Here is a 23,266-nt window from a genome sequence, read left to right on the forward strand (position 1 = left end):
TGTGTGTGAACAGCTTCACGCTTCATCTCTAAGCTTAATAAAAACGCTTCTTTGCTCCGTTGTCCTTAAAACAAATGACAAGTTTAATTCGCTACACACACACACATACACACACACACACACACACACACACACACACACACACACACACACACACACACACACACACACACACACACACACACACACACACACACACACGGGAAAAACTGGGACCCGCGATACAAACTCGTTCTGGCTGATTTCTGCCTAAAATGTAATTTAAAAAACAAATATACAAACGAAAAATGTCTATAAACTGAACCGCTTTAAGCTTTTTAGGTTTCTACGGCTAGTTTTTAACAAACTTACGTTTAAAACTTCGTAGCTCTCCCCATTTTCTCTTCCTGTTGAAAATCCACAGCCGGCGCGCAAAGCATGCTGGGATAGCCTTGTTCTGTGAGGATACAACAGACCCATCCTCGAAATGTGGGCAGAGCGAGGGCGCATTTGAGGAAGCGAGAATGACAGTGTAGAAGAAGCCAGCTGCTGAAGGGCTTCTTCTTCAGTGGTGGAGGCTCAGGCAGGCTGTATACAAACTACTGCCAGCTGCTCCCTCTCTGTTGGACTTTGGTACTGCATGTTACTTCCGCGATTTAGATCCGGTGCTTTTCATGAAACACCCGGGGCTTCAGCCCAAGTAGCCCAAGCTTCTTCTACACTCTCTGCATGAAACGCATGAGTGAAGATGGACATAAGGACGTTTTTAGACAAAAAGTACAACGACAGAACCCCAGCTTTGATGAGACTGGTGTTGACTCAGGTTTGTGAGTCTTATTTGAAAATATTTGTTGTGCTGCTTGTTTGCCTAAAGTTAGCTTACTATCAGGTAAAGTGGATGGAGAAAGAAAGGGAATATTTACTATCATCTCACACTAAACGCCCTGAAAATGCTTAATATGTAGCTTCAGATTAAAAATTATGTGGTACAAGACATAGATGATGTTGACTAGTGCGTGGCGCGGGCGCGCGTGCGTGTGTGCGCGCGCGCGTGCTAAACCCCGGATCTTCTTCAGTCCTAAATCCGCCTCTGGTGGAGACTTGTATTCAGATTATCAGACGCAAACCGAAACTGAGCAGAGTGAGACCTCTTCATCTTTGCCGTATCTGTGGGGTGGACCAACAGCGACGTTTATGTCCAGTGACGCACCTACGTCATCCGTTGGTAGGCGGAAAAGCGGTAGTGTGTTTCGGTATCTGCAAAAAAGGCAGAACCGGGTATTTTTATCCAGAGGATCCAGACAGAAAGTCAGCGGAAAGTTTATCGTCTATCTGGGTAAAATGGCGGTCCCCGCGGGTCAGACAGATGTCCAGATGGACCGAGGCACCCTGAGCGTCCAAACGGTCCCCGCTGAGAACAACATTGACATCGACGAGAAAGAGTTGGAAAATATCACAAAGAAACACCGAGAAAGCGACGCGACGACGCTGCCGTTGCACTCACCTTGGACGTTTTGGCTGGACAGGTAAGGTTGTGAGCTAGTGCCGCGGTTGTCTCTGAGCTGGGAGCCCGGGCCGAGCTGTCGGGGAGACAGTGAAGGAAAACCCCCCGATTCAAGGCCACAGCTTCCCCGTAGGCCTCCGAGAGCAAGCGGGAGAAATGTTTGCGTTCTGGGGTCTCAGTGATCTCTTTCTGTTTACACATCCACACACGGAGGTTATATCAGTTCAAACTATCACTGATATGCAGTAGACTAGTGTAATGATGGTGTTATTCAACGTTCAGCTGAAGTTTTACCGCTTAGCGGGGGATCTTTAGCCTGGCAAGACAGACTAAATAAAAATATAAACTTTGCAAAGCAAGAATTCGGTCTAGTTCACGAGGGTAGGGGACTTGGGGTAGGAGTGAAATGGACTCATGATTCGTTTCCTAGAAAGAAATCTGAGTTTTCTTCTGTTAAGGTCTTTATTTGGCATGCTGACATAAGAGACTTTTATTGGTGTAAAAGCAATCACCGAATTATAATCCTGCTTTCCACCCTTTTTATTACCTCACAGAGATGATTCATTCTTGCTGCTTTATTTACCTCCCAATGGCATTGTTGTGGTATCCTTCCTGGGGAAAAGTAAATTTTTTTTAGGAATTTTGGCTTTTAAATAACAATAAACCCACATTTTCCCACATCTGTTGATTAAAAAAATGACCTCATTAGTAAGCAGTGAATACATGCAGCATAAATGGCCCATGGTCCACGTGCCATTTACAGTTTTCAAAGTTAATATATTATTGTAAATAGCTGAATAAAGAATAAAGCTGCTCAGTTATGTGCAGACACAATTGTGATGGATTTTGATCAGTGTTGTAATCATGACTATTTAACAGGATCGCTACTTGTAAAATGCATAAATTGCATGAATTTAAAAATTTTAGGTGAAAATAAACCAGGAGTGCAGCTGTTTTGCTTGTCAAAATAAGAGCGTTAAGAAATCCCCAGAGCACTAGGTTGTTTATTATGGTAAAATGCCTGTTTTAGTTGCGCTTTCGGGGTTGCAGCTTGGGTGTTTTGCCCTCGTTCTTCCATCTTTACTTGCTCTGAGTTTTTTTTTTGTCATAAAAAGGTGACCTTTATGGATAGGCCAAAGTGTGCATCATTCAAAAGGCTAGACAAGTTCTTGCACAGCAGAATGTGACAAAAATAATTATAATAACCTTTTTGTTGTTTGCATTACTCTTCTGATTGTTTTGAGTTGAATTTGGAAAGTAAATAATATTGCTTACTTTCAGAGCCCTAAAAATTAACATTTCTTCTCACAGTGTACAGGAACTGGAATAATGGTCCTGTAAATGTGTCAAACACATCTCATGAAGAGTAATAAACCTTCTGGCTCATTTATGAGCTCTAAAAGTATGCAGCAGTTTCCATCCATTAAGGTGTAACAGCTGTGTGACACTCATTAAAACACCTCCTGACCAGGTTGTGTGTGTGTGTTAGCACTCATCCTTCCATGTCTCATACAGTTAATTCTTAACATTATTCACTTACTGTTTCAGGTCCTTACCTGGAACAACAGCTGCAGAATGTGAATCCAACCTGAAGAAGATCTACACGGTGCAAACTGTGCAGGTGAGCCAGAGACGATGAACGTCTTAGAGGAGAGAGCAGGCAACCGCATGCCATTCGGCTCGTAAAGGAACAGAAATAAAACTAGAAATAGGAGGAGGTAGTGCAAGTTTGACATTGTTTTTAAAAGTACAAATTCTTTGGTTTTTTCTTCTGATGAACAATCAGAAATATTCACCACTACCACCAACCTAAAAACAATAATAGTGATGTTGGCAAAAGATAATGACTGTAGCATGATCTCATCAAGGAAAGGAGATTTTGGAATTTGAACGGCTCTAGCTCTAACCCCTGCTCCCCCTCCTCTTCCAGAAGGAGCTAAATCAACACACCGACATACAGTTAAACGCTACGCTACTCACTTAGCTCCAATACACAAAAGTAATATCTTCTTTTATTCCCTACCCTCTTGTTCCAGTTAGCTTGACGTTTACCGTCTGACATTAATTTAATGCAGGTTGAGTTAGCAGTTAAGCTAGTGCTAAATTAGCCTGCAGTAATCATAGCATACATCAAATATGTGCACTATCATTTATTTTATTTAAGCAAAAAATTGGTGACAGTTCTTTAAAACACAATAAATTACTAAGTAGTTACCTGTCCAAAAAAAATTGCCAAATTTGATACGTTTTGAGCCCTTGTAGGTCATGAAGCACACTCCATTTCTAGTAATAAAGGCCATTTATTAGTGTAAATTCTACTTGACGGTCATAAATGTCCCACTGCGAGGTTTGCAGGACTTTGAAAGTGTTTAAATTTGCGTTAAGAAGCAGAAGGCGGTAGAGGAATCGCTGACTTCAGTATTTGTTTTTGTTGATCCACTGCAAACCTCCGCCATCTCCTCGTTGCTCGTGCTGGGGTGCATTCCCGTTGAAGGAGGGACATTTTTCAGATTACACACATGCATGGCCACTCCAGAGTCCTTGAACCCCAGCTTCAGGACTTTGTGGCACGTCCTTCAGCAGTTGTAAAGACAGTTTGGGTTAGTGCGGAGGAGCTTCTTAGACTTCTTGATGGGAATCTTTGCACGTTATTTACACGCTAAAGTCTCTAGCTAGTGATGTTTGACGACTTTCATGCTTAACCAGCCTTCTTTCAATCCCACCAAAGATTTTCAATTGAATTTAATACTGACGGCTGAGAAGGAAACTGCAGAAGGTTTCTGGGATCTTTTTCCGTAACCAAGTTTTGCTTGACCCAAAGCTGTTGTGTTTAATATTACTGCTGAGACAAAGTCAGTCACACTTCCTGTCGGTTTTTATCTCCATTGAGGAACCAAACAACTCAAATAACGAAACACAGCATAAAAACCAGCTGTCTCCCGAGCCTTTGACTGGTCTTTGTTAAAATTTTAGGCCCCATTTTATAGTCATAAGCAGGGAACAGCAGCATCAAGCTTTGGGGATCTTATGTGGTGAAGTCAGTGATGTTTGGCAGCAGCGTTGAAGGGTTGTGGGGAAGTTGTTCCACAGATGGACTGAATCCTAGACAACGCTGTCCAGCCAGATGCTTCGGCTTATCAAAACAAACAGGGACGCTAAAGCTGTAATGGCATCCTGTCACTCCGATGCTCCAACTGAGGAAAAGCCTGACTTTTATTTTAACACAAGAAATAAATAAATAAATAAAAAATACAAATATGCCAGCTGACAATCAAGTGGAACAAGCTGTTCTTCACTCATAAATTAATATGTGTTTTTACAGGATCTCTCCAGTAAACTAAGCACTTGAAATTTATAATGACTTGTAAATAATGTAGCTTCTAGCTGAAATTTCACAATGACTGTTGACTACTTGCTGATGCATATTAGGCTGACGGGAAAGGTAGGTGAATTTTACTGGGAATAAATTAGCTTTTTTAACTTGTGTGGATGCAGGCAGACGGCTGTGTCTTGTTCATACTTGTTGCTGCACTGCATGTAATACTGGAGATCTCCGCTAGGAGGGGCACATCACAGAACTCGGATAGAGTGCTGAATTTGTAGGATACAAACATATAACAAGACAAATATGGTGACAGCAGACGAGATCTGCAGCTTATTTTTAAGATCATGAGTGTAGAGAAGATGTTCTTACATTTAATTAGAAACCATAGAATGTAAAACATAAAATATGAAATATCACCTTAATGGATCTTTGAATATATTTAACCAGAAGATCGGATCTTTTTATTGCAGGGATTGAGCAACACTTCGTATCAACTCCAAGAAAGAGAGAGAGTCAGGTTTAAAAGTTAAAAGATTTATTTCTAAACAATTTGAACAAGACTACCTTTAAACACTATGTGTATGATGAACTAAGGTGGAGTAAAGCCTGATTTATGCTTCTCCGTCTGCGTCAGTGCGGAGACACGCAACGCCATTATCCGTCCTTGCGTAGGGCTCCGACCGGCACGCAAGTACGTACGGAGTCAAGCCCACTTTTTTAAACATCCGTCGAACGAGACGGATTACGCAAGCTTGTGATTGGTCAGGACGCCGCTGTTGTTTACAGCGCCGCCATTGCAAAGAGAGCCGAGGATAACTAGCGGCAGACACGGAGAAGCTTGAAGAATACCTCGTGAAAAAACTCTAAAAATATGAACGTTTCATCCTCCCGTGACTGGAGGAGTGAAAAGATGCGCAGCAAGCATTTTATTTGTGGACGGAAATGACAGGAAACGTGGGTTTAGAGGTGGGGAGCGCATGAAGCGGTGGGATAATGAGAGACAAATATGTCCGTGTTAAAAGTCTCTTAAATACACAAAAAACACAATATAAACACACTATCTTGGACCGATACATGACAGGATACCACAGAACAGCGCTACGCCCTCTGTTGTCCTGCCGGGGAATTGCTTTGCAACACTCTCCAGGAGACGAAGAAGTAAAATATGGCGTTTAAAGCATGCCACAACCCGTGCACGCGCATTGGGTCCACAGCGCGCGTGTGAACGGGACTCGCGAGCGCAAATATACATGGCAGCGCGCGTGTGAACGGGACTCGCGAGCGCAAATATACATGGCGAGAGGTCATTTGTGCACTGAGAGGGAGCAAACTGTGTCTGTGAGCGCACAAGGATGTGCACAAGTGACAAACGTGCGTGCGCGCGTTGTCAACGAGCACACGGCAGAGGAAAACGTGCGCGCGCGGCAGCCTCTGTGCGCGCTCGGCAGCCTCTCTGCGCGCTCGGTTTCTGACTCCTGCTCGCTCGGCTGTAAGGGCTTTTGGCACTCTGGAGGCGTGGCCTGTGGCAGATCCTGTCTGTCCTCTGATTGGTTAGTTCACCCCGCACTTTACCCTCTATCTATATAAAAAAGTCTGATGTTCAGTAGTTGCTGGCATAGCTCAGCTGGGAGAGCGGGTGACTCTCGCCCCGGAGGATCCAGGTTCGAGTCCGGGCAAGGAAAATGTAGTAGACGTCATGTTAATTTTTCTTAATTTCAGGTATTTTACAGTTGTGACCGTTCAACTGTCATTAAACGTCCGAATGTTTGCTGGGCAGTGTTTTAAAAAGTGCACATAAGCTAGATGGTTTTAACCATATAAAATTACATTTTTTGTGATACTGGAAAAATACATACTGAAATAAAACTACTGATTGAAAACTTTATGACTGTGGTTGTACAATATATGACTCACTAATACACTGCAAACTCCAACCAATATATGACTCACTAATACACTGCAAACTCCCTTAGAGTGGGGCTTCCAGAGAGAGAGAGAGAGAGAGAGAGAGAGAGAGAGAGAGAGAGAGAGAGAGAGAGAGAGAGAGAGAGAGAGAGAGAGAGAGAGAGAGAGAGAGAGAGAGAGAGAGAGAGAGAGAGAGAGAGAGAGAGAGAGAGAGAGAGAGAGAGAGAGAGAGAGAGAGAGAGAGAGAGAGAGAGAGAGAGAGAGAGAGAGAGAGAGAGAGAGAGAGAGAGAGAGAGAGAGAGAGAGAGAGAGAGAGAGAGAGAGAGAGAGAGAGAGAGAGAGAGAGAGAGAGAGAGAGAGAGAGAGAGAGAGAGAGAGAGAGAGAGAGAGAGAGAGAGAGAGAGAGAGAAGTTCTTGCCTCATTAATGAATTGTTTATTTTTTTCAGTATTTAATTGACAAATTATCCTTTCAAATAATTAATTGATGAGTTACATAATTGTCCATTTAGAATTGTTGAATGGACTGAGTCAAGTTTGGTGCACTTTATATATTTCAAAACATGTTTTTTTTATTTTAATGATGCATATAAATAATTTAAATGTTAATTTAATGAAATATTTCTATTTTTTCATTACCTCACCCTTGTTTTGACAAAAACCGAACCTTGCTGGATAATATCATGGAGAAACTATTTGTTCACAGTACATGGCTCAGTGAGGATCTGTGTACCAAAGGAGATACTCAGAAATCTGTCTGCAGATTGTTACAACCCAGACTGGAAGTGGTGGGCTGTAATAAGAAAGGAGACCAAACAGAGGAGTGGGGGTTCAACAACTGATTTATTTAACAAAAGTAAGGATTTACTAAAGCAAGTTAGTGAACAGAAAATGGCCATCTCAAGGTTTTACTCGGATGTCCCTCAGCAGGGTGCAGCACTGTTGAAGGTCATCTGAATGAAAGCTTGATATGCAGTTTCTTTATGAAATGGACAATTATGTAACTCATCAATTAATTATTTGAAAGGATAATTTGTCAATTAAATACTGAAAAAAATAAACAATTCATTAATGAGGCAAGAACTTTTCTCTCTCTCTCTCTCTCTCTGGAAGCCCCACTCTAAGGGAGTTTGCAGTGTATTAGTGAGTCATATATTGTACAACCACAGTCATAAAGTTTTCAATCAGTAGTTTTATTTCAGTATGTATTTTTCCAGTATCACAAAAAATGTAATTTTATATGGTTAAAACCATCTAGCTTATGTGCACTTTTTAAAACACTGCCCAGCAAACATTCGGACGTTTAATGACAGTTGAACGGTCACAACTGTAAAATACCTGAAATTAAGAAAAATTAACATGACGTCTACTGCATTTTCCTTGCCCGGACTCGAACCTGGATCCTCCGGGGCGAGAGTCACCCGCTCTCCCAGCTGAGCTATGCCAGCAACTACTGAACATCAGACTTTTTTATATAGATAGAGGGTAAAGTGCGGGGTGAACTAACCAATCAGAGGACAGACAGGATCTGCCACAGGCCACGCCTCCAGAGTGCCAAAAGCCCTTACAGCCGAGCGAGCAGGAGTCAGAAACCGAGCGCGCAGAGAGGCTGCCGAGCGCGCACAGAGGCTGCCGCGCGCGCACGTTTTCCTCTGCCGTGTGCTCGTTGACAACGCGCGCACGCAGGTTTGTCACTTGTGCACATCCTTGTGCGCTCACAGACACAGTTTGCTCCCTCTCTGTGCACAAATGACCTCTCGCCATGTATATTTTCGCTCGCGAGTCCCGTTCACGCGCGCGAGTCCCGTTCACACGCGCGCTGTGGACCCAATGCGCGTGCACGGGTTGTGACACGGGTATGACGCGATAGTAAAAGAGCAAAACGCTTCCGTCAATCCGTGCGTGTCTGTCCCTTGCGGAGCTGACGGAGAAGCATAAACCAGGCTTAACACTGAGGATGGTGTGTGTGTGTGAAATATGTTCAGAACCAGCAAATCCCGAGAAACGATTAGTTCTGATGGGAGTGAGATGGTGTTTCGCTCTAAGCTTTGGTTTGGAGATTATAACACACATTGAGACGCTATCTGTCGGTCTACGTACCCCAACGGAAGTCCCCGTTTAGATCCGGAATGTCGGGGGTCCAGCTTGGACCATCTTGGAACCGACGCCTGTAGATATGCAGCGGTTGCCGACCCTTCCAGTCTTGAGTTGCTCCCAGGTCACAACAGTGTATTGGCATCAGCGAGGCCCTGAAGGGTCGTGATGGTTCAGCTTTTATTCTGAAGGAACCGTTGCAGCAGGTGGAACATGCAACAGATTTAATCCAGCTTGTTGTTAGGTTCTTTCAGCTTTAAGAGGAAAGCTACGGATTGGCCACTCCGATAACTTCTCTAGAACGCTTGGAACTCAAGTTAAGATGACGTGGGGCGTAGTTTTATAATTTGGATGTTTTGTTTTATGGTCGAGTCAGAATTAGCCACAAAAAGGGATTTAACAAGCACCAACAAAACCACGCCTCGCGTCAGACCTGGAAGGTTCTGATTGGAGCAGAAAAAGGAATGTGTCATGTGATTTTAACATTTTGTGTGATCAGTCTATTGTCTAGTTTAAAATTATATTACTTATTATAATCCTATGATAGTGTTATAATATCAAGTACTTAATATTCTCATTTCACAGATTGATTGAACATTAGCTTCACATGATTATTTGGACTAACAAAGTTTTTGATTATTATTTAAAAAGAAGAGAGTTCTTCGTCTTCTTTCTTCTTTCTTGTGCCGTCCGAGGAAGCAACAGTTTAGATAAGAGCACAGAGCATGAGTGGCCTTGGCCCATATCTTGTAGATTAGGCTTGTGTCAGAAACTTGTGTTTCTGCTTGGTCAGAGCAAATAGAGCAGGGCCTTTAGGTCAGAAATGGACAATTCATCACGCTACATGACTGAGAAAAATGACAGCAGTAGTATCTTGGATAGTAAAACCTCTAAACCAGAGATGGTATGACAACAGCTAGTGTGACACTCTTTTTTTATCAACTCCCCCTACTGGTTACGCTCATATTGCAGCTAGTGAATGTGTTGCGGTAATTTCAGAGGACATGCACAAATAACGCTTCAAACTAACACAAATTATGTGAGGCATGATAAAAATGTGTACGCGTGGTTAAATGCACGTATATCCCAGCCCTTGGCCTCCCTAAAAAGCCTCTATACCAACACGATTATCAGATGTTTCCTGGTGAGGATTTCATGCATTATTGCACTATCAGAACCTCTGCCTAATTTTACCGGACCTTCACAGATTGCTCATGTCTCCATTTCACTAAAGGACCACTTTCCAGGTCAGTGAGAACTTACTCTGGGGTACCCCAGAGTAAGTTGGATGGATTTGAATTCTGGAATGCCAAAGGTCGCAGCTTCCTCTGAATTCAAATGTCACCGGCCGTAAGATACTACCCAGGGTCTGCTGGAAGCTGGCAGAGTTATTTTGCATCTGATGCATTTTTGCACTTTTGCAAAGAATGTTTGACCTTGAACGATGGTTCCTTATGATTTACTGACTCAGCTTGGCCAGGCTGGTCAACTGGCAGAACTGACTTTAGAGGAAGTATCAACTCTTTTAATAACTATTGTTTATCAATTTTGACAAATCAAAAGCTTACTGGTTTGATGTGGGAGTTTTCCAAAGTCCCTCAGACACCACCACATTCCTCAAACACTTAGAGATGTTATCTCCTTTAATGTGAAGTAAATAGGTTAAACATTCATAATAATAAACCAATATTAATGTGTGAATATACTGATAAATAAGTCATTATTAAATTCAACAAGATGACTCATTCAGTGTAATTTAAGATCTAACAGAAATCATTAAAAGAATATACAATTACCGTATTTTCCGGACTATAAGTCGCTCCTGAGTATATCTCGCACCAGCCATAAAATGTATAATGAAGAAAAAAACATATATGTCGCATTTTGGGGGGAAATTTTATTATTTTTCTTACAAAATCTGAGACCAAGCGTTTCACATTGCAAGACAAGTACCGGTAACAATAACAGAATAAACAGTCAGGGTGCAGCAGCGCACCACGGTCTCCAGCAGAGGATGGCGGTGTTTGAAACCCTCCCAGCGGGCAGGGAGAGTGCCCTCAGCACCCCGCCACAGGCTGCAGCAGGTGATGGCGGTGTTTGAAACCCTCCCGGCGGGGCAGAGGAGCTGAAACCTGGACCTGAGCCGGCCCGCAGCAACGCGCAACGGTCTCCAGCAGGTGATGGCAGGGCAGGGGAGCTCATTCCTGGTCCAGAGCCGGCCCGCAGCAGAGCGGTATGCATAATTTGGTATATAAGTCACTTTGGTATATAAGTCGCAGGGCCATCCAGACTATGAAAAAAAGTGCAACTTATAGTCCGGAAAATACGGTATGTGGATTCATTCATTACCGTGATGCAGTCAGGCATTCTTAAACACTTAGATACAACAGACTATAATTGTAAATAACATCTAAAGTTAGAAAGTCATTTTTGAGCCAAAAACAAAAGATAGCTTTATTTTTTATTTATTTTATTTTTCCCCCCCACAAAAATGAACACCGTCACCTTATCGTGGTGGAGGAGTTTGAGTGCCCTACTGATCCTAGGAGCTATGATGTCTGGGGCACTTTGTGCCCCTGGTAGGGTCTCCCATGACAAATTGGTCTTAGGTGAAGGGTGAGGCAAAGAACGGTTCAGAGGATCTTTCATGGAGTCTGAGTACCCAGCCCGGAGGGTTACCGGAGTCCCACCCTGGAGCCAGGCCTGGGGTTGGGGCCCGTGAGCGAGCGCCTGTTGGCCGGGCTTTCGCCCATTGGGTCCGGCTGGGCCCAGCCCGAACCGGATACATGGGCTCATCCAACTGTGGACCCACCACCCGCAGGAGAAACATGAAGGGTCCGGTGCAGTGTGGATCGGGTGGCAGACAGAGGCGGGAGCCTTGGCGGTCCGATCCCCAGACAAGGAAACTGGTTTTTGGGACATGGAACGTCACCTCGCTGGCAGGGAAGGAGCAGGAGCTTGTGGAAGAGGTTGAGCAGTACCGGCAAGATTTAGTTGGACTCACCTCGACACATAGCATTGGCTCTGGAACCCAAGTCCTTGAGAGGGGTTGGACACTCTCCTTTGCTGGAGTTGCTCTGGGTGAGAGGCGGAGGGCTGGGGTTGGCTTTTGTTAGCCCCAAGACTCTCTGCCTGTCTGTTGGGGTTTACCCCGGGGGACGAGAGGGTAGTTTCCCTGCGCCTTCGGGTCAGGGAACGGGTCCTGACTGTTGTTTGTGCTTATGGGCCAAATATCAGTTCAGAGTACCCACCCTTTTTGGAGTCCCTGGGACGAGTGCTAGATAGTGCTCCATCGGGGGACTCCATTGTCCTGCTGTGGGACTTCAGTGCTCACGTTGGCAATGACAGCATGACCTGGAGGGGTGTGATTGGGAGGAATGGCCCGCCTGATCTGAACTCGAGTGGTGTTTCGTTATTGGACTTCTGTGCAAGCCACAGTTTGACCATAACAAACACCATGTTCGAACAAAAGGATTCCCATCGGTACACTTGGTACCAGGGCAGCCTAGGTCACAGGTCGATGATAGACTTTGTAGTCATATCATCTGATCTGCGGCTGTATGTTTTGGACACCCGAGTGAAGTGAGGAGCGGAGCTGTTAACTAATCACCACCTGGTGGTGAGTTGGATCAGATGGCAGGGGAAGATGCCGCATAGACCTGGCAGACCCAAACGCATAGTGAGGGTCTGCTGGGAACGCCTGGCAGAAGAACCTGTCAAGACTGTCTTCAACTCCCACCTCCGGCAGAGCTTTGACCGCGTCCCGAGGGCAGTGGGGGACAATGACTTTGAGTGGGTTGACACGTCTCTGCAACATTGCGTGGTCATCGGGGGCAGTTCATGTGGAGTGGCAGACCTTGGGTGGTGGTCCCCATCTTTAAGAAGGGTGACTTGAGGGTGTGTTCCAGCTATAGGGGAATCACACTCAGCCTCCCTGGAAAGGTCTACTCCAAGGTACTGGAGAGGAGGGTCTAATCGATAGTTGAATCTCAGGTTGAGGAGGAGCAATGTGGTTTTCTTCCTGGCCGTGGAACTGTGGACCAGCTCTATACCCTTGCAAGGGTGATGGAGGGGGCATGGGAGTTTGCCCAACCAATCCACATGTGTTTTGTGGATTTGGAGAAAGCTTATGACCGTGTCCCCAGGGGCACCCTGTGGGGGACGCTCCAGGAGTATGGGGTGGGTGGATTTCTGTTAAGGGCCATTCATTCCCTTTACCAGAGGAGCGTGAGTTTGGTCCGCATAGCCGGTAGTAAGTCGGACCTGTTCCCGGTGAGGGTTGGACTCCTCCAGGACTGCCCTTTGTCACCGGTTCTGTTCATTACCTTTATGGACAGAATTTCTAGGCGCAGCCGTGGTGTGGAGTGTGTCGCGTTTGGTGGCAGGAGAATCTCGTCTCTGCTTATTGCGGATGATGTGGTCCTCCTAGCTTCATCCAGCTCTGACCTTCAGCTCTTGCTGGGTAGGTTCGCGACCGAATGTGAAGCGGCTGGGATGAGGATCAGCACCTCCAAATCTGAGACCATGGTTCTCGACCGGAAAAGGGTGGCTTGCCAACTCCGGGTCGGGAGAGAGGTCCTATCTCAAGTGGAGGAGTTTAAGTATCTCGGGGTCTTGTTCGCGAGTGAGGATAGGAGGGATCGGGAGATCGACAGGCGGATTGGTTCGGCGTCTGCAGTGATGTGGATGCTGAGCTGATCTGTCGTGGTGAAGAGGGAGCTGAGCCAGAAAGCCAGGCTCTCGATTTACCAGTCGATTTATGTCCCAGTCCTCACCTATGGTCATGAGCTTTGGGTAATGACTGAAAGAACAAGATCGCGGATACAAGCGGCCGAAATGAGTTTCCACCGTAGGGTGGCCAGGCTCAGCCTTAGAAATAGGGTGAGGAGCTCGGACATTCGGGAGGGACTCGGAGTAGAACCGCTGCTCCTCCGGATCGAAAGGAGTCAGTTGAGGTGGTTTGGGCACCTGGTCAGGATGCCTCCTGGACGCCTCCCTGGGGAGGTGTTTCAGGCATGTTCTGCCGGCAGGAGGCCCCCGGGTCGACCCAAGACACGTTGGAGAGGTTACATCTCCAATCTGGTCCGGGAACGCCTTGGGGTCCTGCCGGAGGAGCTGGTGGAGGTGGCCGCGGAGAGGACGGTCTGGAGCTCCCTAGTTGGGATGCTACCCCCGCGACCCAGACCCGGATAAGCGGAGGAAGACGACGAGGACAACGACAAAAAATAAACAATCAATGATGAACAAAAGTCTCCTTCTAGACCTGCAGAGAGAGAGAAAAAGGGACACACAACAATACAACTAGAGCAAGATATCACTGCGTCAACCTGATGAGGAAACATAAAATCAACATTGTTTTACTGAACAATCACACGATAATAAATCACAGTGCATTTAATGCCAACCACAGCCTTAAGACATGTGTTGAAAATACTCAAGTCCATACTTATGAGAGCACCATGTGAGCACCTGTGTGCGTTCACATGCTTGTTTATGTAAGGTTTCTCTATAGGAGCGTCCAATAGAGAGTGTGAGGGGCCACAGATCTGCCCCCAAAGATGTGTAGCGATAGCTTTATTAAAAGGAGATAGTCTTGTGTCCTCAGGGGTGTCAGGAGTCTGGGGATATCGGATAATGGTCAAGTTCCGAGAAGGGTTGGGCGATGGGTGATCGGCGATTTGTTTATTTATCAGTTTGCCCATGAGTTAGTTTGTGATTGACAAAAATGTTAAGTTTTATAAGTTTTGGGCGTCTTCTGTGTTCGCAAATCAGTCCGTGCATCATGATGTCACAAGCACGAATAAATCGTCCATTGTCTTTTTATGGGCTAACAATTGACGATGGGAAAAATTATACAAATCACCCAACCCTACTTCAGAGATATTCATAATGACACTTCCTGTGTCAGGTTGACCCAACCTGCATGTGAGAGATGAAAGTCAGCTTTGAACCATTTGATGAAATACAGGGCCTGAGCCACGATACAGTTGTAACTCAAAAGGAAATGACAGCAGATGCTGCCAAACTAGCAAAGTTGGAAGAGTTGCTGGTGGATTAGAGTGAATACGATTTTTAAGTTTTTCTTTTGTTTTAGGAATGTGTCGAGGCCAGAAAAACCTGGGAGACTAGGAAACGTTTCAGTAAATAGTTTATAAAGAACTCCTTATCACAGTAAAATTGGCCTCAAATTTCATGAAACATTAAGCTCAACTTTTATATGAATCTCCATGATGTTTTTCCTCTAACAAATAAGTTTATCTGTTCAAAAGAATACCTTATAAAACTGTGTTAATGTGACACAAAACTGAGACCTTTATGATCCAAAAAGCCAGTTTCCTTTCAGACTCATGTTTTATAGTGAATATCTATAAAATAAAAATAGGGCCACTTTTAAAAAAATTCTTTCTCTCCGATTTCTAAGAATAGCGCAAGAATTCTGAGATTAAAGTCAGAATTCTGACTTTTTTCCTGAAAGTTGGAAATCTCTTTTGTTTTTGCACTTTTTAAAATCTGCTAGAAGAGATTTTTTTAACACCATTATGTTTTTATTAAGTTTTAAAAATAAAATAAAAAGTCTACAAAAAGATTATGAACGTTTATTTACTTTGAGAGTTTGATATTTGAGGAAAATAATAAAAGAAAAAATCTAAATGATCTGAAAAGATGAATTGTACTAACGGTATCATTCTTATGTTTTAATTTAACACAGTTTTCAATGAAGCTGCCTAAACCTACATTGTTTTTATTTGCATTTCAAAACAAGAGTTATTGATTCAATCATTCCAGCCAAAGTTATTAGGAACCTTTGTGGATGAGTCAAAGAGCCACTTGTGGCTCCAGAGCTGCAGATTTCCAGACCCCTGAGATAAATGCAGACGTGAGATTGCAGCTTTAGTCCAGCAGAGGGCGATAGACACAGTTTCAGAGCAAAAATGAACCATTTCAAAATGTCTCAATCTAAGTGAGTGTTCTACATTCAGATGTTCTACTGTGAGTACATCATGTGTGTTCTCTGTTGCAGATGTTCTGGGGTGTTTATAACAACATCCCCCCGGTCACAGCCCTGCCTTTGAGATGTAGCTATCATTTAATGCGTGGGGAGCGAAGGCCTCTGTGGTGAGAATGGTGTTACTCTCCATTTCATCACACACACATTTACTTTTTACATTTTTAGCATTTTCCCACAACATCCCAAGTTTTTCCTAGTTCTGGTCCTTTTGCTAAATATCAACAGCAAAGTAACCCCTCTGCTGATTTCTCACTTGTGTTTTTTTGGGGTTTTTTAATAACAGGGAAGAAGAAAGTAATGCAAAAGGTGGCGTATGGAAGATGAAAATCCCAAAAGAGAGCAGTGTAAGTGTTATTTTTTGTTGAGCTTTTTTATGTCACAATAACAAAGTTGCATCGGTAACTCGCCCTTGTTCTGCCTTCAGTCGACAGTGTGGAAAGAGTTATTGCTTGCTGTGATTGGTGAGCAGTTTGCAGATTACTGTGCTTCAGGTAAAAAGATAAACACCTGTAGAAAGTTCTGTTTGTGGGAATGGGTCTGTTCTTAACACTGCTGCCCTCTGTTTTTCCAGATGATGAAGTCGTCGGCGTCAGTGTTAGCGTTCGAGATCGTGAAGATGTCGTACAGATTTGGAATAAAGACGCAACTCATTCTAGTGATTCAAATATCTTGGGGAAAGTCTATGAGCTGCTCCCGTATATATCGTTTAAAGCTGTTTTTTATAAGTGTAAGTATCCTCGTTTTCTTCCTGGTTATATGTCACATTTGATTTAGCTTTAAGCCGTTTTCTTGTGATATTAGGTAGACAAAAGGGAAAAGACACATTTTTAAAACCACCTGTTTCATGTGAATGACAGGTGTGTTAGAAAGTAAGTACACCAGGATGTAAATGGCTCTTTATGATCTGCTCATTCTCTCACCTAGAGAAGAATTTGACCCACTTTTTCACTGCTTGGTGCCAGTTCATTACCCCTTTAGATTGGGTTTGGTTGGGTTTGTTGCTGCTCTCGGATCACTTACCTAGTCTAGAGATTGAAATGTGGGACACTGCTTAACAAAAAACTTGGGAGTCACTATGGAATCAGCTGATGTGTTTTTCTTTCACCAGCTGGTCCAGCGAATGTGCTGACAGGAAATCAGGACAACTTCACACACACACACACACACACACACACACACACACACACACACACACACACACACACACACACACACACACACACACTCACCCCGGCTTTCCACAGGAGCCGTCAGCAGCACGTTACTGCAGCAGCACGTCATAGCTGCTGATAGGAACCGCTGTGGTCAACAGAACCTTTTCCACCGGAGCCGTCAGCAGCGCGAGTTGGCCGCGTCTCAGGAGCAGCATGTTGCTGCCTTTACGCGCCGGTTCTATTTTCTACGTGCAACGCCTCTGAAACGGGTCAAGTTCGACATTTTTGGGGAAGGAAAGACAGGAAATCGGACGCGGAAATGGAGAGAATCTACCGAGATTTTCAGAATAAATAACGTACTGCCTTCCGGTTGCTTTACTTTTAAAAAAGGTTTCTAACTGTGCGTCCCCGTGAGAAGTTATCACCTAGCTAGCGGTCTCCTTTGTTTTTCAGGTCCGTATTGGCGATTATAAAACGGACAGAACATAAAACACAAACCATGTTGTAGTTTTCTCCTGCTTGTTGTTGTGTTTACTGACGAAGTCACTCGTGTGACTTCGAGTTCTGTCGGTGACAGCTGCTCCCCTGCTGCTTCGCGTCTCATGAGAAGGGCCAAGCAGCAGCTTACGCGAGCAAGACGTGCTGCTGCAGTAACATGCTGCTAACGGCTCCTGTGGAAACCCGGGGTCACACACACACACACACACACAGGCACGCACGCTCTACCTCCTGCGCTACTGCTGTTCTTCAGTGAATTGTCCATTCACTAGGGATTTTGCAGAAAGCAATATAATACAGATACTTTAATAGTTGCTCAAAATTACCTAGACAACAGAATTTACACCATTAGCTTGAAATACATGAATCTTTGCAAATCACAAACTGTTAAATTAATACTAATTTAGTGGACTGACTACCCAACATGTATGTCAGACTATTGCCAGGACTGGCACCTGGAGTCTCCACACAAGGATAGCTGTGTTACTATTACATCGCAAACATTTTTGGACAAAATACAAATACTTTTCTCTCACTCTCACACACACACGCACGCATGCACACACACACACACACACAAACTATAGATTCCACCCCATGACTGAGCTCTGTCTATGGGTCATGGTCAGACTTCCAGGCTATCGCCTTCGTAATGTCTGCCAAGCACACGACTGCGACAACCTGAGCGGGACTCTAACCTGCAACCTTCTGCTGTGTGTTTAACTCTTCTGCCACCAGCACTCTAAATGTGTGGATGTTTGATGCACTTGTGTTTTGAAAAAAGTCAGCTTGGCCAATATGTAACATTAAAATCATACGGTGTATTGTTTTAACTAACACTTCACTGATGATGAAGTGCTTTCTTCACAATGCAAGTTGCACACAGTGGCGTGATGGCGTACTTCTCTAAGCGTTAGAGAGATTGTGTGCTTCTCCAACAGCTTCTCCTCAAACATGAACGTCAAACGTTCGTCTCCTGGCTTCAGCTGGTAGTCTGTGGCAGGTTCCACTCACCATACGCCTCAGTAAAGCACCCTCGATCTGCTGTCCTAACTGATGATTCGCTTCCCAGACAGACACATTTTCTTCCAGCACCACGATAACAACTGTAGAGCCAGGTTGTGTATGAACGTCAAAAGCATCATCTGGTGAATCCTCCCTGTCATCCTCTTAAGACGGTTTAGCTGTTGACATTTTTCTGGTACTGAGTCACGGATGTGGTCCAGTTTGACGTGATGGCCACAAACACAGTTGGCGTTCTAGTGAAGCTGTGAGTACAGTACTGTAGTTTCCAGATGCCTGGCACTGCGGCACGCAGCGGTGTTCAGAAGCTGCACACCCTGTGAGCTAGACAGCCATGCACAAAAACAGCTGGATATGTTGGCTAACAGAAGTATCCATGCTGGCTGACATTTCAACAAAAGTAAGTCACTATAGCTGTTGGCATTTAGGAAATGGGGCTAGTCTTTTATGAGTTTGTAAAAATGCACACATGCACTTGGTTATAAAGTTTTACACCATCATCAGTTTAACATGACATGGCATTTACTTAAAACTGGTTATTCTACTGGATGGTGATGGTAAATGGCCAGTACCTTTTACAGTCCTACCCCCAAGGCGCTTAACAATACAACTCATGACTAACAATACTAACATGACCTTCATCACACATGACCTTAGGTGGGAGCCATCCATCAGCTCCCTGCTCAAAAAGGCCCAGCAGAGGATGTACTTTCTGCAGCAGTTGAAAAAGGCCAAGCTGCCGGCCCAGATGATGGTGCAGTTTTACACGGCCATCATTGAGTCCATCCTCACCTCCTCCATCGCTGTGTGGTACGCTGGAGCCACAGTGAGGGACAAACATAGACTGCAGCGCATTGTGCGCTCTGCTGAGAAGGTGATTGGCTGCAGCCTTCCATCTCTCCAGGACCTGTACGTCTCCAGAACTCGGAGGCGTGCAGGTCGGATAGCAGCTGACCCTTCTCACCCGGGTCACAGACTTTTTTGAGCCGCTTCCCTCAGGCAGGTGGTTACGGTCCATCCGGACCAGAACCTCCCGCCATAAGAACAGCTTCTTTCCATCTGCCGTTAGACTTGTGAACAGCTTATAAACACACAACCATGCTGGTCTTCTGTACTCGACACAGCGTCACATTATCGGCCATGTTACCATTACCTGCCTTTTTTTTATAGCTGAAAGTTTTATGCTAGTTTTATTCTATTTTATTCTATTTTTAATCTTATTATTCATGTTATATGTAGCACATTAGTACCGAAGCAAGTTCCTAGTTTGAGAATTGTTTGTTCACTGACAATGGCAATACACCTATTCTGATTCTGATTCATTCATCTGTTCACACACAGCTGGTGATGAGCTGTATTTTAGCCACAGCTGCTTTGGGCACACCCCCAGAACTATGCAGTCTGAATTTATGGCGTGTAAAGGTTATAGCTGGCCTCATTGGGACACTTATCTACTAACTTCTGTTTTTGTGACCTAAAATCATTCAAAGAGCTATTTATAACAGGTACAGATATAACTATCTTTAACGCTTTAGAACCCAAACCCTTTTGAATTAGAAAACAGATTGAACTAAATACATTAAATTAAATTAAAAAAAGTTGAATAATAGTCAGTATATGTATGTATTGACTTACATTCATTTTCGTGACTCCACAATGCCTTTCCCTAACCTAAACTAAAAGTTAATTCACACCAAACAAAGATTTGATTTGTGAATACTTGTTTTCCCACATGCAAGGGACGTTTTATTCTATTGTTAAACTAAATAACCAAGAATGAGCTGTGTCTGCTGCAATCCACAAATTAGCCCATTAATATCGTTGAGAATCACATTTGTTTGTTTTTCTGTTGTTGAGTCAAGTATTTCAAATCAGAATAACTTGCTCTGATTTTCTTTCAGCTCACATGGAACATCATGCCTTTGAGGGAGGACGCTCAAGACATTAGATTGTAACGCACTTTCTGTTGTTTTTTAACCTGAACTCTGTACCTGTCTTGACATAAAGGCGATGCCCACAATCTAGTTATTAAGGATATTATTTTTGCTTTCAATGAGAAAATGTTATGAATCTATTTTTATAGCTTTTAATGACTGCTGCCTTGTTTTACCTGGAAATAGGTCCTAATGCTCTGAACTCCTCTTGAGGATGTGCATCGATGTAAATCTCATCCCTTCTTTATTAGACTGTTTTAGCTCTGGCTGCCTGCTGTACTGAACTGTGCCGCCGTTGTCTGGTCTTCTGTGTAGCCTGTGTGAACCACTCGTTATTCTTGCATCGTTTGTATTTTTTAGCTGTTTAAACAATTTCTGCATTCACATTATGATCCAGTCAACTCATGGTGCCAAAGCACTCTTCAGCTCTCCAACACGCTTGTGTCGATTATTAGTGTTTTAATTGGCTGTGATTGATCCTCTTGGATTATCAACATCCTCTTTTCATTTCTCAGTCATGCATTAGGTGTGCGTTAAACTTTAACTAGAAATATTTCTCACACCTTCTCATTTCAGTCACAGGATTTCTCAGCCATAAAACCATCGTAAAGACTTGTTGTCCCCACAGCAGATGTGACTTTATTTTAAAGAGCTTTTTATTTTAAAAGCCAGAAATGTGTCTCTGGGAGTGTTTTAGCATGTCTGTATCGGGCTTTTAACTCTGGCTGGGAGTGGACCCTCTACCCTGCTAAACATGGAGAAACTGCACATTTTTATGCTCTTTAGTACTTGTCTCTACTTGTTTCTCCGAACTGTAAATCCACTGATTTTATTACATCACTGTTCTACTGTAACCACAAAACACAAGGGAAAAACACAGTATTACCTGCTTTATGGGTTTTATGCAGGCCTCGTTTCACTTATATTCAGAGCAATGAAGCTGGTTTATGGTGGAGTTTAGGATCAAGTTTCAGTAGCCAAAAATACGAGAAAAAGGCAAAACGCTGACCAGTAGTAGACTGGCTTCCATCCATGTTGATAAGCATTTATTGTTTGTCTGCTTTTACTCTGAAAATCTAGTCTGAAATATCTACTAACACTAACCCACAGCTATACTCCAATTTAGTCATAAACCATTTCAAGAAGTCTGCAACACTTGTCACACCTCGTTTTGTTTATAATCAAGAGAATATTTCTTTTGTACACCAGAATGTTGCAGTAGTATGGACTAAGTTAATAAAACAGCTGAAAATACGTCTTTGGTGTTCTCATTTGGACAGATCTGTCGGACATGCGTTGAACAATGTTCATTCTTGCATGATTTCTGTTTTATGCCAACTGATTAGTTTCAATTCAGCATATATAAAGCCAGTCATGGCAACTTTGCATTAAAGAAGACAACTGACGTACTACTTCAATTATATCACAGGGTTTATGAATTAAAAGTAAACAGAATTCCTGAAAGTGGGAAAATTCTGGAAAAATGGCCAGAGATCATGTTGTGCATGATTGGATCTCAACAAGGTTCCAAGTAGAGCTTCATCATGCAATAAGAAATGTGAGTTAGTGTTTTTTTCTCCCTTTGGAGTTGTGGTCTTAAACTTTTGATCAGCTGTAAAACAGCCTGTTTCAGTTCAAGAATGGGTTTCAATAAGCTGCTGCTCAGAACATCTTTTGTCTCCCTCTCATTTCTTCTCGTTACCTATTGAAGCTCATCTTGGAACCTTAAGATCCAACCCTGCAAAACATGTTTTTTCAAGTGGTCTTAAAGGAGACATAACATGCTTTTAAGTTATTCCTTTTTACATCTAAATCCTTCAGTTGGGGTCTAAATACAGTGGAACTGCAGTTCTTTGGTCTGATTTCCTCATTATTGTTGCTCTACAGACCCTCATCTACCCCTGTTCTGAGGAGAGTCTTGAGAACGAGCCGTTTTTGGGTACTGTCTCTTTACACTGGAGGAGGAGCTGTAAACTCCGCCCCCCTCCATAGTGTAGACCTGTACTCTCCTCCCCCAGCCGGACTTTGTAGTTCTATAGAGAAATCATTATTTAGCATAGCAGATTTAGCATAGCATATTAGCATTTTTAAAACATGTGGGGAGAGTAGTTCATCAAGCTGTTTCAAGGCTGCTAACTCTCTCATGCATTTGTCTGTAGACACTCACACACACCCGTCACGGCCGACGGAAGGACAAGCGAGCAGGCACGCGCGCGCACACACACACACAAGGAATGCTGCTTGCTTATTTATTTCTATAAAAATGTTTTAAAAAATGATACAGCTCATTAAAACACCATTAAAAGAATACATTTTATTAAGATCTCTATCTATATATATATATACATATAATTATAAATAATTTTATAAGTAGTCTTATTTTATATTGGGTGTCTTAATGGCTGAAAATGGATAAGAAGCAGTTACATTTTAATTTAAAGATTTGAGATTCTAGTCAAAAATAAAGAACATTCCTCCAAATGTTCTTTAATGTGATCATTATAATTCTAATGCTTACAACTTTGTTTTTATTGTCTGCAATGCGTAGCCTATATCTTTATTAAATGTGTTTAGCTGTAAAGTGGTAATTCTCTCTAATGTGTACAGAGAGGTGAACATCAGTGCTGCAGTGAAATTCCCAAGATCAGTCTGCTTTGCTAACAAATATAGTTAAATCTTACCTGCATTCTAAATAAATACCGTTAGGTGAAAACATCAGTAGGCATTGAGTTATTGATACAATCCCTAACAGCCAGAATGGAAGAAGAGCATGCTGGGTCATCCTGGATCTGAGCCTGTTCTGTGTATTTACCTACAGGATGCAATAAATGTCTACAAGGCTG

The 23,266-nt window shown here is 43.4% G+C and overlaps 1 protein-coding gene across 1 annotated transcript; it reads left to right on the forward strand.

Annotated features, from left to right (window-relative positions):
- The first annotated feature begins 893 nt into the window (after window positions 1-893).
- Window positions 894-21,677, forward strand: LOC107385811 (eukaryotic translation initiation factor 4E type 3). Its single transcript, XM_015959935.3, has 7 exons — window positions 894-1,505; window positions 3,032-3,104; window positions 15,827-15,921; window positions 16,098-16,158; window positions 16,239-16,305; window positions 16,386-16,541; window positions 20,391-21,677. Exons 1-7 carry the CDS (start codon window positions 979-981, stop codon window positions 20,435-20,437), a joined length of 1,026 nt encoding a protein of 341 aa, XP_015815421.2. The 5' UTR covers window positions 894-978; the 3' UTR covers window positions 20,438-21,677.
- Window positions 21,678-23,266: the final 1,589 nt, after the last annotated feature.

This window comes from Nothobranchius furzeri, chromosome 3 (genome assembly GCF_043380555.1).
Source record: "Nothobranchius furzeri strain GRZ-AD chromosome 3, NfurGRZ-RIMD1, whole genome shotgun sequence".
Taxonomy (NCBI): Eukaryota; Metazoa; Chordata; class Actinopteri; order Cyprinodontiformes; family Nothobranchiidae; genus Nothobranchius; species Nothobranchius furzeri.

Coding starts and splice junctions, on each gene's coding strand:
- LOC107385811 (XM_015959935.3), top strand. CDS start 979: ATGATGTTGACTAGTGCGTGGCGCGGGCGCGCGTGCGTGTGTGCGCGC. Junction 3,105..15,826: donor ACACGGTGCAAACTGTGCAG/GTGAGCCAGAGA, acceptor TCTCTGTTGCAG/ATGTTCTGGGGTGTTTATAA. Junction 16,542..20,390: donor TAAAGCTGTTTTTTATAAGT/GTAAGTATCCTC, acceptor ATTTTCTTTCAG/CTCACATGGAACATCATGCC.